General features: G+C 40.4%; 2 protein-coding genes across 4 annotated transcripts in view; both read right to left on the reverse strand.

The window, feature by feature from the left end:
- LOC111595731 (FERM, ARHGEF and pleckstrin domain-containing protein 1) overlaps positions 1-6,644 on the reverse strand; it is a 37,019-nt gene extending 30,375 nt beyond the window's left edge. For 2 of the 3 annotated variants that reach the window (XM_030222938.1, XM_030222936.1), the window contains exon 1: positions 6,075-6,300. The gene's annotated coding sequence lies outside the window, so the exon portion shown is untranslated. Of the gene's footprint in view, positions 1-6,074; positions 6,301-6,620 lie in introns of those variants that run through there. The other variant, XM_023309580.2, reaches the window with a different exon arrangement.
- A 220-nt stretch (positions 6,645-6,864) lies between these two features.
- Positions 6,865-10,195, reverse strand: LOC111595734 (replication factor C subunit 1). Its single transcript, XM_023309583.2, has 3 exons — positions 10,114-10,195; positions 8,671-10,046; positions 6,865-8,591 (listed from the first exon to the last, which is right to left on the reverse strand). The coding sequence occupies exons 1-3, from the start codon at positions 10,120-10,122 to the stop codon at positions 6,983-6,985; spliced, it is 2,994 nt and encodes a 997-aa protein (XP_023165351.1). The 5' UTR covers positions 10,123-10,195; the 3' UTR covers positions 6,865-6,982.
- Positions 10,196-16,290: the final 6,095 nt, after the last annotated feature.

Below are 16,290 nucleotides of genomic sequence, written 5' to 3' on the forward strand. Positions count from 1 at the left end.
CATGTTTACTTTGTGTGCGCCGCCGTTTTCCTATTTTTTCTGGGTCGCCTGCGATAAGCTTATTTATTTCACAGGTGTTTTTACTAATTTTCACTCAATTTTCTAGATCTCACTCTTTCTTCTCGTGCAATCAATTTTCATTTGAGTTGTTGCGTGTCGTTTGATTTTTTTATGGCCCTTTGAATATTGAAAATCGTTTGTGACAGACAATTTTTATTGGGTCATTGTTTGGGTGCTTCGGCTTTATGCCTTTTTAATTATTTACTGTCAAAATTGTGGAAATGAGGAGAGGAGTGCAGAAACATGAGTAACCAAAACATGCCGATCAATTCGCCCACTCTTAAACTTATTTATGATTTTAGTTTTTGTTTGGTTACTGGGTCAAAACGCAGTGTGTGACTTTCTTAGCTGGTGGGCATGCAGCCGCCCACTTTTGACTTATGACATCAGCAAGATTTTGTGTAAAACTTAAATTGTATAACTATAAAAGAGTGTTAAAACTTTGATGAAAACTGCACACAAAGGCAGATGCTGCAAGGGCAGGCAGTGGCATTTCATAAGCTATTCATTGATAATTTCATCTTGTACAGAGCACATAAAACTTAATTAAGTATACGTAAAATTATGTCACCTGACAGCATATAAAAGCCGTAAAACTTTTGACGATGAGTGCAAAAAGAAATAGGGGCACGGTAAAGATAGAGACGAGGAGCATAGAAACTTTTAAAGCTCAACCTGACAAAAGGCTATAGGAAAGTCGTCAACTCTTTGATTAAAACACCAACAATACAGTGGCAGCAGGCATCATCATTGCCAATTTAGCTGTAGTTAGCTGCATAGAGTTGGGCTGACACGCAAAATATGCAGCCAGATATGGCAACTGCCGTTGACATAGTTGGCCAGCTAGTTGACAGATCCAAACGTGGCTAGTTGGTTAGTTGGCTATTGGCAGTTGGCAGTTGGCTTTGATAGCGGTACTTTAACCCAATTCAGTGTGTGGCCCGCGATACGCTGCCGCAGATGATTAGTTTTTCAATCTCTCAGTTACATTTCTAATTGCAGGCCATTCTCAATTAAATGAATAATATAAAAAATATTTATTTTATATATAAATGGCTTTCAATTATAGCAAATGATCTAATACCAGGCGTATAAATTACATCAACTATTATATAAGCTCTCTTGGATATCTCGTTGTCTCCGCTCCATTTTTATTGAGATTCGTATTGATTTTATTGTTGTTCGCGTTCTTATTGAATTGATTTCGCATCTTGTATGGCCACAAAATAATTTAACGAATTTAAAATAGAACGCTGACAAATATATACGAAGTATATATATAAAAAGAGAGAGAGCGAGGGATACTCTGAGAACTTGGCTAGAGCTCGTCGTCGTCCAGCTAAGAACAAGTTAATCGAACAGTCGAAATGGGTCAACAAAGCAGCAAAACAGCAATTGAGCTCGACAAATTAAGTTACTAGCTACTAGCTCATGAGCTCGTTGGAAATACAAAACAAAATAGCCGACCATCTTAATAATAGATACATTTATATGTAAATACACTTAGAGAAATAACAGAGCAGAAATCCTGTTCGACTGGAATTACATATTGATCTACTCTAATCCGAGATTAAACTTGGTTTAAAAACTGTCTGTTATGGCCTAACAAAGAATTGATACTTTTTTATTAAAAGTAAAATGTGTATATTCTTAGAGTGTTCATCTATATAATTCCGTGAAGTCTGCAAGGAAAGTTAATTACACAACTTCTAGATATTTTCTCAGTGTTCATTTATATGTATCTCTCTTTAATTACAGACAATGCCAAATGAGAATTGTTGTACAAGTTTTAATCGGCACGCGACTTGCAAACAGGTTTTTAATTTAAAAAATTTAATATTTTTTTTTGGGTGGCTTTCGATCGATAAACGATTTCCATATCCGTTTTAATAAACATAAATTCAGTAAACTGAGCTGGGCCCTCGGCCTGCATACAAATTGAGCTCAACTTGAGTGTGTGCCTGACCATCAGATACTTGAGCACTTGTTTCGTGTGGCTGTTGGGCGTGAGTGTAAGTGTGGGTGTAAGTATGTGTGTGCGTGTGTATCTGCAACCCTTTGAGCGTGCTTCTTGAAATGTCAGTCAAGTTGCCTGCGACAAGGTTGTCACAGCACTTAAGTTTCTCTTTCATTGTCTTCCACTCTCCCCCTCTCTGTGCTGCCTCGCTTTGTTCCTTTGTTTTATTCATAAGTTATTAGATTGTTTCGCATCTGCGGCAAATTGCAGTGATTTGTTATAAATTAAATGCCGCTGGCTACACTCAACTGACAACTAATATCTAATCAATGCGCCCACTTGATATTCTTTTATGTTCCCCTTTGAAGCTTGGCTCTTGCGACTTGTATTTGTATCTATAAGTATGTATCTATGTATCTGCGTTTGTTTTCTACTGTAGACTTTAGTCTCTCTGACTGTCACTACCTAAGAAATGCTTTGACAATACTAATTGATTTCCACTCACACTCACACGCACACGCGCACGCACATGTGTGTGTGTGTGTATTTTCAATTGCGGTTTGTTGACGGAACGTTTCAAGTGCGCTGGCTTTCGCATTGTATTTATGAGTTTGAGTTATTTCTTTTTTTACTTTTTTTGCTGATTTCTTCTGTTGCTGAGGCTTGTGCTGCATATTAACAAACCGACCTATGACTGAGGTCTTGTGGAAATTATTTTTAGAGTGCTACAGGTTCACGCCGTCATATCTCGGAAACTTTTCTAACAAACGTATAGCTCATATGTATGAAAAATATGATATATAATTTATTAAAGCAAGCAAAATAGAGCGTTCTGCCAGTCACACTGAAGAAATATCCAATGAAAGAACTCAGCCGTAATACTCAATGTATCTTATTTAATTTCATAAATATTCTATTTAATTTCACCCTAATCTCGTTACTTTCTATTTAGTCCATTTGCAACTGTCATCTCAGCATCTCAATTAAAACGAACAGAAGATGCCAAAATGGATGATGGATCACTTGATTTTTTAAAATTATTTTTTTCGGTTTTGTTTTTGTAGATTATGTGAAGCACAAGAGGAACAAAACGACAACTCACTAAAACCATTGCCGTTGGATGATTGCGTAGGCAGCTAAAAATCCATGCAGTAGCATCAACTTATGCCAGCCCAACCCATTCCAGCACTTCCATTCCAATGCATCCATTGCCACATGGCAACTCGATTCATTTTTTGTTTTTCCTTTCGTACTTGGTTTTAAAAATAAAATGCAAAGCAAAACAAATTACGATATATGGTATACGTGTGTATAAAAGGATATCTTCCCCTCTCTCTCTGTCTCAATCTTTTTATCTGTCTGTCAGACAGTTGTTGCTACGCAGCGAGTGCATTCAAAATCAAACCTCAGAAAAGGCAGTTCGACTTTGTGTAGTTCATTAAAATATGTATTTAACAAGAAAGAAAACATTTCGCTCGCGGCTGTCGAATTTTAAATACACTTACCGCGCTAAGTAATATTATCTTATAACAAAATGTTGAGGATAATCTGACGTTTTTGTATGACCTTTTATATTTCTTCTATATTATGTGAACTGCTTGAGATATCTTTCAGATTTCATAAAAACAAGCAATTAAGTTTTAGTACAGTATAGCTTCGCTATTGAGGATACGCATATTCTGTAAAAGAAATTGTTATATGTTATATCATCGCCAATTTCTTCTAATTCTTTGCATTTTACATGCCAAAGCCATGATACTCTTTTAAAGAGTATTCATAAAGGCTCCCCAAGCAACCAGGCAAACAAAACAGTTGCTCTTTTATATATACTTCTATATACCTACATACATATATATATATATATACTCTTATGTATGCCTATCTACTATATATATTTCTCGCCTTTGTTTATCGTGCACACGTTCCCCCTACATCTCTGAGAGACTCCTGCTTTACGATCTTCTGCGTGTATTCAGCTCATAAAAACTCTTGCCACATGTGGCAAATTCAGTTGTCTGTCGGCATAGAGTTTTCTTCAGCCCGATTTTAATTGCATTTGCCGCGACGCAGCAACGGTTGCGGCTGCTGTCAGTATGCTTGTAACGGCACCCACACAGAATGCCGTTTTACCAGTCAATCCTGGGGAGCCATAAAACAAGTATGGCACGACACATAACCGTCATTAATGACAAATCTTGAGGAACTTGTCGCTGGCTCATCACCAAAATAAAACTGGTCTCTGGCATCGATCGTAGATGTGAAATGGGTTAAAGAACCGCTAGCCAAACTACTTTTTCACTTGACCAGGCTAGACTTCAGTCAGTCGGTCTGTCTGTCTGGGAAACATCAAGCGAAATTGTAACGCAGCCCATAAACAGAATTTCTTATTAGATTTGGAGCTGATTGCAAAATATGGATCTCAGGATCTATAATCGACAACTGAACGAATGTCGCTGCTTATTGAATTCCAAACATATTTTACAACCTAAACAATGGCAAATGAAGTATATAGATGTGTATTTTCTATTGACAGAATCTGATATTGCATAGAGCTCCTATAGTATCTATCTATATAAAAATAGAGTTTCTATCACAACTTTTTTTGGCTGTCAATACATTTTTGGCCTCTTGATTGCTTCATCTAAGCTCAGCCACTTCACTGAGCTTCTATGTATACATTAGCTAACGCTGATATGAAAACCTGATATTTATATAATTTAGATAGCAGTGTGAATATTGTGCTGTAGCTAAATGTATACACAAATATATAGTAAAATATGTTTAATGTTTGCAAGGGTATCTTATCTTTGGCATTGCTTAGTTAACATTTTTCTTTTGAATATACATTTATATTATTTTCGTGGTGAATACCCATATTAATTGCTGTTCATCACAAATTAAATTTCATTAAATCAAGCCTAAAGCGTAGAATGAGACACACACACACAGACAAAGATAAAAAGCGGCTGATGATGTCAGCATTTGTGCGCTTGGAAGGGCGGAGTTGCCAAAAAAAAAAAACAAAAAAGTAAGAATACAACAAAAAAGCAATATTCAAGAGCTATATAAACAACTGTTATTTTTAACAAGCTTCTTCTGCTGCTGGCCCCTGCCTTGCCAAGTGAGTTGTCGGGCTTATCTCTAGCCTACTCCACACACGCACACATGCAAGCACATTTAACATGATAACGAACTGCCCGTGTATATGACACCATAGCAATATCAACTACAACAGAAGCAGCAGCAACAACAACAATATGGAATGCTCATCGTTTATCTATGTTTCAACGTGTGTTGTTCTTATTATCAGCTGCCTTTCAACTAATAAACGAAGCAGCTGAACACGAAAAGCCGCTAAACAAACATTACAATTGTGTAAGTGTGTGAGTGAGTGAGTGTTCTTATCGAGCACCTAACAAGTTTTTTCATATTATTATGTGTAAATTATTAAAATGCAAAAGTGCGATTTGTGCAGAATAAAAATGAAAGAAAAACAAACGTCTGCAGAAACACAGGGAAGCTCTGCTGTGCATGAGGCCGTGAGACTGGGACTGAGGCTCTGCAGTCGTGCGTTTTATTTGATTGGCGTGACAAAAGCTCTGTCGCCCGAAATGAAAGCGAAAATATATATTGAAAAAATTAACAGTACATCATAGAGAGAGCTGGGAGAGACAAAGAGCGACACAGTGGGAGTGTGGGAGAGAGCAACAAATGCAATGACCTGAATTTAAAGGGCGGGTGTCAATGGGTGAGCGTGTGTGTGCGTGAAAAGGTAAACATGTGAGCAAAAAACATAATTGAGAGGTGCAGGCAAATATAACAAATAAATAAATCAAGGCGCGGCAGGTGGCGGCAAGTGTTTACAGCTATTCAAGCCAGCCTTAACAGTTGTATTATCGTAGGCTGGTGCGCATGTATGGGTGAACTGTATTGTGTATACATATAAGCAACGTCCTTGTGCCTAACACAACAGTAAACGAGGAGGAGGAGAGGTTCGGAGTATGTATGCGTGTATGGTAGCGCCACCCAGTTAGCTGTTGTCAAAGTCTACACTTACGACTGTGTGCGTGCGCGTATGCGTGTTCCTATCCGTATGATGCTGTACGCCTTTCTTTGCAAGTGTGTGTGTCTGTGTGTGTTCTGGAATTTTGCGTGCTTATTGAATTTTCAGCGGCTCCAACGAGTTGCGCAAAATGAACAAAGATCGCTTTGAACTTTCATTTATTGAATTAATCGAATTAAAATGGTACTTTATTAAATATACACTTGTCTATTTCGTTTTATTTTCTCGCGCTGCTGCTGCGCCCTTTACACATACATACACACACAAAACACGAAACTCATACACGGACACAGAATTTTTCACTGCTGCAAAAACGGTTAACTGAGTAAACAGCTAAAAAACACAGATTCAACTGTCAACTTAATACTTAAATTAATACGCGCATATGCCAATTACTGGTGGTCTGTTTACTGTGTCAGAGCAGCGCGCACATTTTGTTGACAGTTTTTTTTTTGGTTTTTGTCAATTGCCCGTTGGAAATGCAAATTGCATTTTTTTTCAATGAAATTTTTTGCGCGGTGCGTAGAAATGTGTACGAACCGTTCACGACAACGCCATTTTTACTTCTGACAGCTGTTTGTGCCCAGCGGTGTGCGATATGTACATTAATATCGGTAGCTGTTGGCAATTAAACATCGATAAGTCACGTTCATCCAAGTATTTTATGTCAACCTACTCTTATTGCCATGGTAGATTAATATTGATAACGATACCACGGCTTATCGATAGTGTTGCATAACTTAATTTTAATGAAATGTTTCAATTTAATGCCCGCGCTTTTTAAATATAATTTTTTTTGTAACATCTGATTTTGGGCGTTTAAATTATAAATGAATAAAAAAAATCATGCAGAAATATCGCTTAATGGCTGCATATCTTAACTAAACAACGTGAGGAACTTTTTATTTCTTGGCTTTTGCTCTGGGTTTGGCTGCCCCTGTTCCACCTGACTTTTTAGCTGTTGCAGCCGGCTTCTTTTTGGCCTTGATCAACCCATCCAATTCGAGCTTGTCGTCATCCTCATCATCGCTAGAGTGTGCTATTTGGCCACCATCTTCCTCCTCGCCATATAGCATACCCGCCTCATCCTCTTCGACTGCAGCCTCGGCGCGCTTCTTCTTGACGGTGGCCTGTGCCGAATAGGAATACGCCATCACCTCCTTGTTGTAGGCGCGTGTAAGCGCCGCCTTGACCCGCCCATCTACGGCATCCATTGGCGACTTTTTGCCCGGCCAGCTGGACAGTTCGATCAGCGATTCCAAATCCTCACGCAGCAGATGATAATCCTTCATGACCTGCAACGCAGCGGGCACGCCTTCCTGGCCATCTTCAGCTAATGGACGCACAATATTGGCTAGCAAATGCGGGGCATATTCCAGACGCACGGACTGCCTGGAGCCTGAGGTGCAGGTGCGCGTGTGATCGTGCAGCTCCTGGGCGAGACGTGAGCGTTTGTTACTGCGCGAATTCTTACCCAGCCAGCCGGGAAAATTTATCTGACCCGTAAAATTGCCGCACATATATTCGCCTGGCAGCAGAGAGCTAAACACGGCCTGCGTCGGCAGCAGACTCCATGCGGAGTTGGCGCGTATGCGCTTATCCACCATATCGCCCAGACTGAGTGCATCCGCAGTCGCTGCCACCTTGGAGAGAATCTCATTACGATTGCCCTGCGGCATCACCTGAAGATAATTTTGCTGCACAAAAAGCGGTGCCATGCTGTAGTCGTGGAAGAACAAATCACATTTGTCATAGATGGTCATGTGCTTGTGCTCGTCGGCAGCGAAGACCTTGCGCACCACCTCCCAAGGGCCCAGCTTCAAGTCCTTGGAGGCTACCTGTTGATTGGCGGAGCATTTCTCTGGTAGCTGCTCGCCCGCGCTGAGCAGCGCAATGTGATTGATGGTCTGCCTTATGTCATTATTAGTGGCGGCTATAATCTCCTCCAGCTTGGCTGGTGTCATTTTGATTTTCTCCTTGAAGCATATGCTCATGATGCGCCCCTTGATCTGTTCGATGCGCGGTCGCTGGAAGCGCAAATCGTAGCAATAGTTGACCAGCGAGCGTATCTTGGGATGATTGCGATCATTGCACATGCATATGATGGGCACAGAGCTGTCCTTGATCAGGGCAATCAGCTCCTGCATGCCGCCGCGATCTTCATTGCCCGCCATGCCATCAACCTCGTCCATGATGAGCACATGCTTCTTGGACACCGCCTGCGTCTTGCCATTGGCATAGTCAGCTAGCGACTTGTTGCCCAACAGGCTGGACACCTCCTCCTTGAGCAGACGCTTGCTGCGCGTATCCGAGGCATTGAATTCCACTGCATCGAAGCCCAGCTCCTTGGTCACCAGTGTCGCCGTTGTTGTTTTGCCTATACCCGGCGGACCTGAGAGTAGAGCTGCCTTGTAGAAGCTGCCATCATCATTTTTGGCCCACGGATTGGGCCGCTGAGTTTTCTTGGTGCCATCGTGATTCACATACCACTTGGACAGCCAGTTCATCAATCTGTTCAGACATGAAGAGTTCTGATTAATTACGTTTCTTTATGTATATAGGAATTTTGATATGACTGTGTTGTACTCACTTGGTTACATTGCTGCTCGGTCCTGCCTGGCCCACAATCTCCTTGATTGAAGTGGGCTTGTACTTGTCCACCAAAGCCATATTCATGCTGTCATCCTCTTGTTTAACCACATCCACATTGTTGTTGGGTTCCTTTTTAATCTGTGCGCTGGAACCTTGTTCACGCTTCATCTTTAAGTCGTTACTGCTTGGCTCCTGCTTGAAGCTGTTGTTGTTCGACTCGTGCGAGTCCTTTTTAATCTTTGAGCTGCTCTTTTGTTCATGCTCCTGCTTCACTTTCGAGCTGCCCATCTTCTCGTCCTGTTCCTTCATAATCTTTGAGCTGCTCTTTTGCTCGTGCTCTTTCTTATTTTTCGGACTTATCTTATCTTCATGCTCCCTTTTAACTTTTGAGCTGCTCTTCTCGTGCTCTTTCTTTATCTTCGGACTGCTATTCTTCTCCTGTTTAACCTCAGGACTCGTCGCTTTCACACTTTCGCCCGACTTTTCCCGTATCAAGTCAAAGAGGCCATCCTCGCTGAGTATTGTTACATTATGCTCCTCGGCTTGGGCTAGTTTTTTGGGACCTGCCTCCTCGCCCACCACCAGGTAGTTGAGTTTTTTGCCTACGACTGTCATGACACGTCCACCAAATCCCTTAATGACCGATGCGGCTTCATCACGCTCCATTGACTCCAGTATGCCAGTGACCAGGAATGTTAATCCTTTCAAGCAATCGGGCGATCCTTTAGGTATCTCTTTGCTGCCCGGATTTAGGCAGCTGCTGCGATTCTTGTACTTCTGATAAAGCGCGGCGGCCATGCGCTTGCGCTCGTGCCGCTCCTCATCGGACAGCACGCTGCTCTCCAGATCCGCATGTTTTTCCTGTTTTGGCGTCTTTGACTTGGGCGTCTTAAGCTCTGTTTTGGGCGTCTTGGCCTCAGCCTTAGGCTTTGGGCTGCTGGCCTTGCTCCTTTTGTGGCTGGCCACGGGACTGGGATTTGGCTCATCCACATCCACCTCCATTAGACTGCGATCAATGGCCTCGTCTTCCATTTCAATGAGGCTACGCTCTTTAGGCTTGGGCGCCTCTATACGCGTAGTCTCGCCGCCAAACAACTCAGATGGATTGACCTTCTTCAGCTGCTTGGGCTGCTCTTTCAACTTGGACAGCGAGGGCTTCTTGGTGGCGTGTCCATTGTCTTGGGCGTCGTGTGTACGCCGAGATTTCTTTAGCTCCTTACCGTGCTTGCTTATCTGCGGACTGGCGGGCACTTCGTCCTCATCACTGGATATGACGAGGGCCTTTCGTTTGCGAGGTGCCGGCGTTGGCGGCGATGTTGCATTTTCGTCGCTGGTTTTCTTGCTGGGAACCCGCTTGAAGAACGAGTCTATACCCTGTCAATAGCAGCAATAACATATAACATGTACAACCATAATATATTAATAAAGCAATCCTACTTACGCGTTGCATTTCTGTACATTAATTTCGTATGAAAGTTGGAGCAAAAAGGCGCACAACGAAATAAAATCGATAGGTTTTTGGCATTATATCGCTTGAGTGTGACCGTTGGCTGTCAATGCTGTGAGCTAAACAGCTGTTGCTGGTTGTTGTATCTGCTGAAAGTGTACCAATGGTGATACTCATATATGGTACAATTTTAATTAAATTGGTACGTGGTACATTTTTAAGCATTGTTCCTGAAACTGTAAATTGAAATGTACTGGAAATGTACCTCTTTATCGTGTACACTTCCAAAATTATGTTAAAAAGTACTAATCGATTGAGCATGGTACCTTATTGGTACTTTTCACCTAACGCACTATTGTAGTTGCCTGATAAGGTTCAGATACTTGTACTCTCATAAATATATATTCTATGGTACATAAAAATTAAGAATTTTCTTAATAAAATTCAAAGTATATTTCATTATATTAAATTATATTTTTGATGAAATTTTGTAAACGATTGTGTAGTACTTTGTGGTACATTTTAATTATTTCAAGTGATGCTCATGGTTCTGGCTTGCTGGCAGCGCCTACCAAATCGCCCAGCTTTTGTCAGAGCTAGATTTTCAAATTTAAAGTCGATAAGAATGTTAAATTTAAAGCTAGATTTTCAAATTTAAAGTCGATAAGAATGTTAAATTTAAAGCTAAAAAATCAATTTACTTTAACAACAAATTGTTTTGGGTTGACCAAGCGCTTAAGGTTTACATTGATTTAACATGTTATTTGACACATGCTCCATCAATCTTGCCATAATGCCAACTAATCAAGTCAAATCACATTATCAACGTCACCCTCAAACACTTATTACTATTCACTTATAAGGCCGCTGCCAAAGCTGTTTAGTTGCATTACAAGGCATTAGAAATTCGCCACCCCCCAGTGGAAAACTGTCACACAATCTCGCTAGCTCGCTGATTACACGGACAATTAAGGGTTGTGGACAGGCGCCATTGCCCTGGTGGCACACCTAGCCGACCGGCGACCGCACGCGGACCGCTTTGTGCGGCTTGCGGCCTGTTGCACGTGCAAACACTAACAGCAACAATAACAAGAGCGTCGCCTAAATGTTTCCCTTGGGGCAGTAGCGAATGTAGATCGTTACTTAAACGTGATTTTTGATTAAATTGAATATAAACAAAGTATCCCATTCATATCAAGTTGGTAATTCCCAAGTGAATATCTAATAATACACAAACATAAAGCGTTAAACGTTTGAATTTTTAATTTAATTTCATGCGAAACTTTAAACAGCGCTGCCAGCTAGCGTGCAATGCATAGCAATCAGCTTTGGTCGGCTTGCCGCTCAAGTGCCGCTATTTTAGTTTAGTTTCCTCTTCTTCTGCGATTTGCCTTTAATTATATACATAGTTTGTATTGTTTGTTCTTGGGTTTGTGCTTGTCAAGTGATTGTTCTAAATGTTAATACTATTTACGTGAATAACAATTGGCATAATTTTATATTTGCATATGAGAGGCACATGCATACGAGCACGTGTGCGGGTCTGAGAGAGAGACGCCATGGCGTCTCATGTGCTACATTGTTATTCTTCTTTTTCTTGCGGCGCAACAGGTTGAGAGCATGACATATTGGCAATTGCGCATTCATTGACAAACCGCAAGGGGAACGCATTTAAGCAGTGCACTGATATTTGTTTGCAAAAAAAATGAGACAAAATATATAAAAAAAAGTGTTTCCCCATTGGTAAACGCCCACAAAGCTGCCGGCCACATGGCAAAGTTCCCACACACACGCTCCGACCCACATGAATAAATAATGAGTCACATTTAAATTATGCACAAAAGCCGAAATGTAAATAGAATAAGGCAACTTTTCTCCCTTCTCAAATGGTGTTCCTTTTTTGCTGATGCCTGTAAATCGCATTTACACGCATTTATTACATTTTACGTTCGATTACGTGACGTTGACTGTTGTCAAAGTGTTGCCAGATTTTAATTTTCTTGTGCATGACTTTTGCTTAAATCCCATTGGACACAATTGCGGACATATTTCGTGTGTGTGTGTGCGTGCGTGTGTTTGTGTTTGTGCGTGTTGTTGCCTTTGCCACTAATTGGAAAATGGCGTGTGATTGCAAACACTTGTTCTAGCACTCCGCCAGCCCCGTGTAACGGTAACCCCCTGTTGCTGTTTGCTTTTAGCGTTTATCGATCATCAGCCTGGGCCCTCTTATTTTTGGCACTTTGCATTGGATTGTAATGTGTTTTCGTGCTGACGCTAATTCGGTCTCTTTCCCTTGCTCTTTCTCTTTAATCGTGATTAATTGTTTTGACGCATTATTTTGATTTGATATTTATCAAAATGTCGCAAAATGCGCGCTTAGCCTTTTATTATGTTTATTTAACTGATTAATCTCGGCGTATTTACGACTCGTAAACATATTTAGTGGGTGTGCGTGTGTGTGTATGTCTATGTGTGTATAGACCCTTTTTCTGTTGAAATTCTCTGAAATTAAATTTGCATTCAGCTTTTATGCTAATTTCTGTGTCAGCTTAGTTAGTGAAAAATTTGTTTTTCCTGCTGAATGAGCTACAACTAATTATTAAAAAACCATGTGACCATTACTCAAGGGCAAGTTTTAATATATGTGTTTTAAGTTGATGAAAAATAGCCTAAAGTAATGTGTGAAAATATTTATATACATCTTTAGATCTTTAGATAGTTACAAATAAAGTATGGCCTAGATACATTTGAGTTGGAATGTTAATTAAAATAAAAAGTATTGTAATGTTTAAAATATTTTAACTTATATTTGATGTTAGTCTATAGATCTTTTCATAGAAAATAAATTTTAATTCCAGACATATAAATATATGATTTTACTCTAGGTTAGATTACATTCATTTCTGTCTCTGTTATATTTTGATCTAGTTTTGTAGTAGCCGCTGCCACAATCTGTCAGAGTTAGTTGGGTATTCCTTAAAATTGACTCCGCCTTCAAATTAAATTTCATGTGAATTTGGAAGCTCGCTTTAAGGACGCCTGCAGCTCCAGCTACACACACAACTTGGACGTCGTTTTCATTGATTTCAATTTGCTTTCGTTGCGACGCCATATTTCAATTTCTGACCGTCGCACAATTTACAAGCCAGAGCATGTGTCTCCAATCTGCCCCGCCCCAGCCCCCAGGCTCCGTGTGTGTATGCAGACAGAGGCAAGTTGGGGGGTTTGGTTGAGCAGACGGACAGGACAGCTTAATTGATGAACAAAGGCGTTTGGTCCAAAGTTTTGCTTAGGCGTGAGAGATACGAGCAAGTCTCTGCAGAGACACTGGGGCTTCAGGTACTGCGTGTGTGTCTGTGTGTGCTGGGCCGGTTGTAGTCATCGTCTTCGGAGGACTTGCAGAAGTCGTACAAAATATTTAACACCCGCTGCGCGTATTTATGGGAGAATGAACCTGTGTCTTCGACGTCGTCGTCGTCGTCGTCGTGGTCTCCACCATTTTGTCTAAGACGCGCACGCGGCCAGCCACAGTGGAGCTGGCTATATTAGTTCCATTTTACGAATAAGTTGTGAACTCTTGACTTATAAATATTAATATAATTTTTAATAATAATTATATTTAAAGGCTCGTCAAATTTGTCTTTTACCCTATTTGCAAGGCTTTTCGTAGGAGATTCAATTGCGGAATCATTAAAAGTTCGCTGAACAAGTTCAGCTCACTTCAGTTTAATGATTCCCTTAATTGTGAACGAGATGGAACAGCACTAATCCACAGTCGTTCTCAGCTTCTCGGCCATGTGTTGTCTTCTTTGGCAGATTTGCAATTCCAATTGGCGCGACGTAGTCGACTCTTGGCTGTCGTCTGTCTGTCTGTCTGTCTGTTGTCTGGCGTTCGCTCTCCAGCGATGATTAGTGCTCAGCGTTGTTGTTTCCATCTCTGTCTAGTCATATCGGACTAGGGGGAGGGGGTCGGGTATGTAGCACTTTCTCAATGGCCGCCAGCCGCGGATGTCCAAGCTGTCCCGTGTTTGTCCTGCCCACCGTTTAACCTGATTTTTATTGCATACACAGCGCAATTATTTGTTTTATTAACTGTTGAACACGAAGCCTTTCGGTTCGTCATGTTCAAGCCCCCTTTCTTGTTAAAGACAAATAACAATTGTAAATTGCTTGAATTATGAATTAAGTTTTGGTTCTCGCTTATGGGAAAGTTTCGACTGCTGTGTGGCATAGTTGATTATGTGAACTGGAATCTGTAACTATATATATATAGTGTTATGACAATTAGCCTTATACAGCAATTGACTGAAAGTTCAAATTAATCAATAAGCGCTTGCCATGGGAAATTATATTTGATTTATTTTATTGTTAGTTAAAATAGTATTGAATAGGAATTGTTTTATGGAAATAATTCTTAAGCTCTATAAATAAAAAATGTTTTGTTTTACGTTTTATATATGAAGTTTCCTTTTATGGACTGTAACCTATCTCTTTGATAACAAACATAATGATTATGACTCTGTCATGCCTGTGACATTTATGGTTACTGGATCAGCGCATATCGATTGAAATCTTCTATTACTTGCTTTGAAGCCACCGGAGCTGGCAGCAAAAGAGCTCGTCTTTAATATTTTAATTGAAACTTATATGTGACGCAATAAAATTGATGAAAGCTACACGTTGCCTCTGCTGCTGCTGCTGCTGCTGCTATGCAGCTAGAAATACTTATATTTTAAATACCGATAAAAGCGCATGTACGACATGCGACTAAACAAGGCACAGAACATGGCATCATTACCACCAGAAGAACCAGCGCCATGTTTGATGATTAAATCTTGAAAATGTTAATGATGCCGACGATGCAGCCGTTAAAGCAACAACAACAACAACAACTAAGCACAGATGGAAGCCAAGTCTCAAAGTGAGATGGCCATAGAGAGACTGAGAGCCTGAGAGACAGAGAGGCACATGGAAATTAGCTGACGATCGTTAAATGAGCGGCAATTTTTGGTGACGCCAGGCAAGGATCGACAGATCGCATCGGATCGGATCGGTTTTCATTTGACGCGCTCTCGCTGGACAACAAGCGGCTTGATTTTGATATTTCTGTGATATCGTTTCGAGTCCGATTTCGATTTCGATTTCGGTCTGTTGATTAACCCGCCCGACGCACGACTATCAAAATATCCATTAGCAATTAAAAGACTTATGACATTTTGGGGGACAGTCCTCCGCCGGACCCCAAAAGCGACTATCTACCGTTCCACTGCATACACGAAGCACAAAATTATGAGACATTAATTGGAACCCAAAAAGAAGAAAAAAAAATGAAAACAAAATTATGAAAAATATTATTGCATTGTCTGGCTGAGAGGCGTAAAGCGTTTTCATCTTTGGTATAACTCATGGCTGTTGTTATTGTTGTTGTGGTTGTTGTTTTTAGGTTCTTTTGTTAACTGGTTTTATGTAACTGCTTTTTGTAGCTCTGACTGTTCTGGCTGTTTGTGTCAACTGCTTTTTGTTAAGGCTCTGGCTTTACGGCCTAGACTATTGAATATGGTGTTTATAAGGCGAATATATGTGATAAACTAAAGAATTGATAACTAGAGGCTGTACCAGTATGTGGAGTAAGGATTGTCAGGAGGCATGCAGCAAATTGGGCTAAGCGTTGAGAAAACCTTAACTATGAATGTCTGGCCGAAAGTGGTTTTTGAACTAAAGAAGGAACTCATTATATTATATCATATTGTTGTGCCATTTGTTGGATTATAATATATTAAATATTTAATAGGACTACTAAAAATTATTCAGGTTATAGAAGCTGATGGTGTGAGCTTGGAGCTATGAATAATAGCAAATAAATCCACTTTGGATTGGTGTTATGCAAGATCTGAGAGAACATATGAAAAAATCTTAAGACTTATTCAATTTTTGGAATATATAATTTAGCAAATATCCTACGAATTTTCTTTAGAGGTAGCAAAGAACCAGACTCAAGGCGATCAACATATTTCTTAGTGTTAACTGAATGATTTTCATTCTATATAGCTGTTGTCTCTGATGAGCTGTTGCATATCCATTGCTCAGATAATTTGATCTTCATTGTGCCGCTTGTCTTATGCCTATCACGGCTTAGGCTGCAGCTCCGTCAAAAAAAACACATATAAATAA

Source organism: Drosophila hydei, unplaced genomic scaffold (assembly GCF_003285905.1).
Source record: "Drosophila hydei strain 15085-1641.00,03,60 unplaced genomic scaffold, DhydRS2 tig00000063-arrow-pilon, whole genome shotgun sequence".
Classification (NCBI taxonomy): Eukaryota; Metazoa; Arthropoda; class Insecta; order Diptera; family Drosophilidae; genus Drosophila; species Drosophila hydei.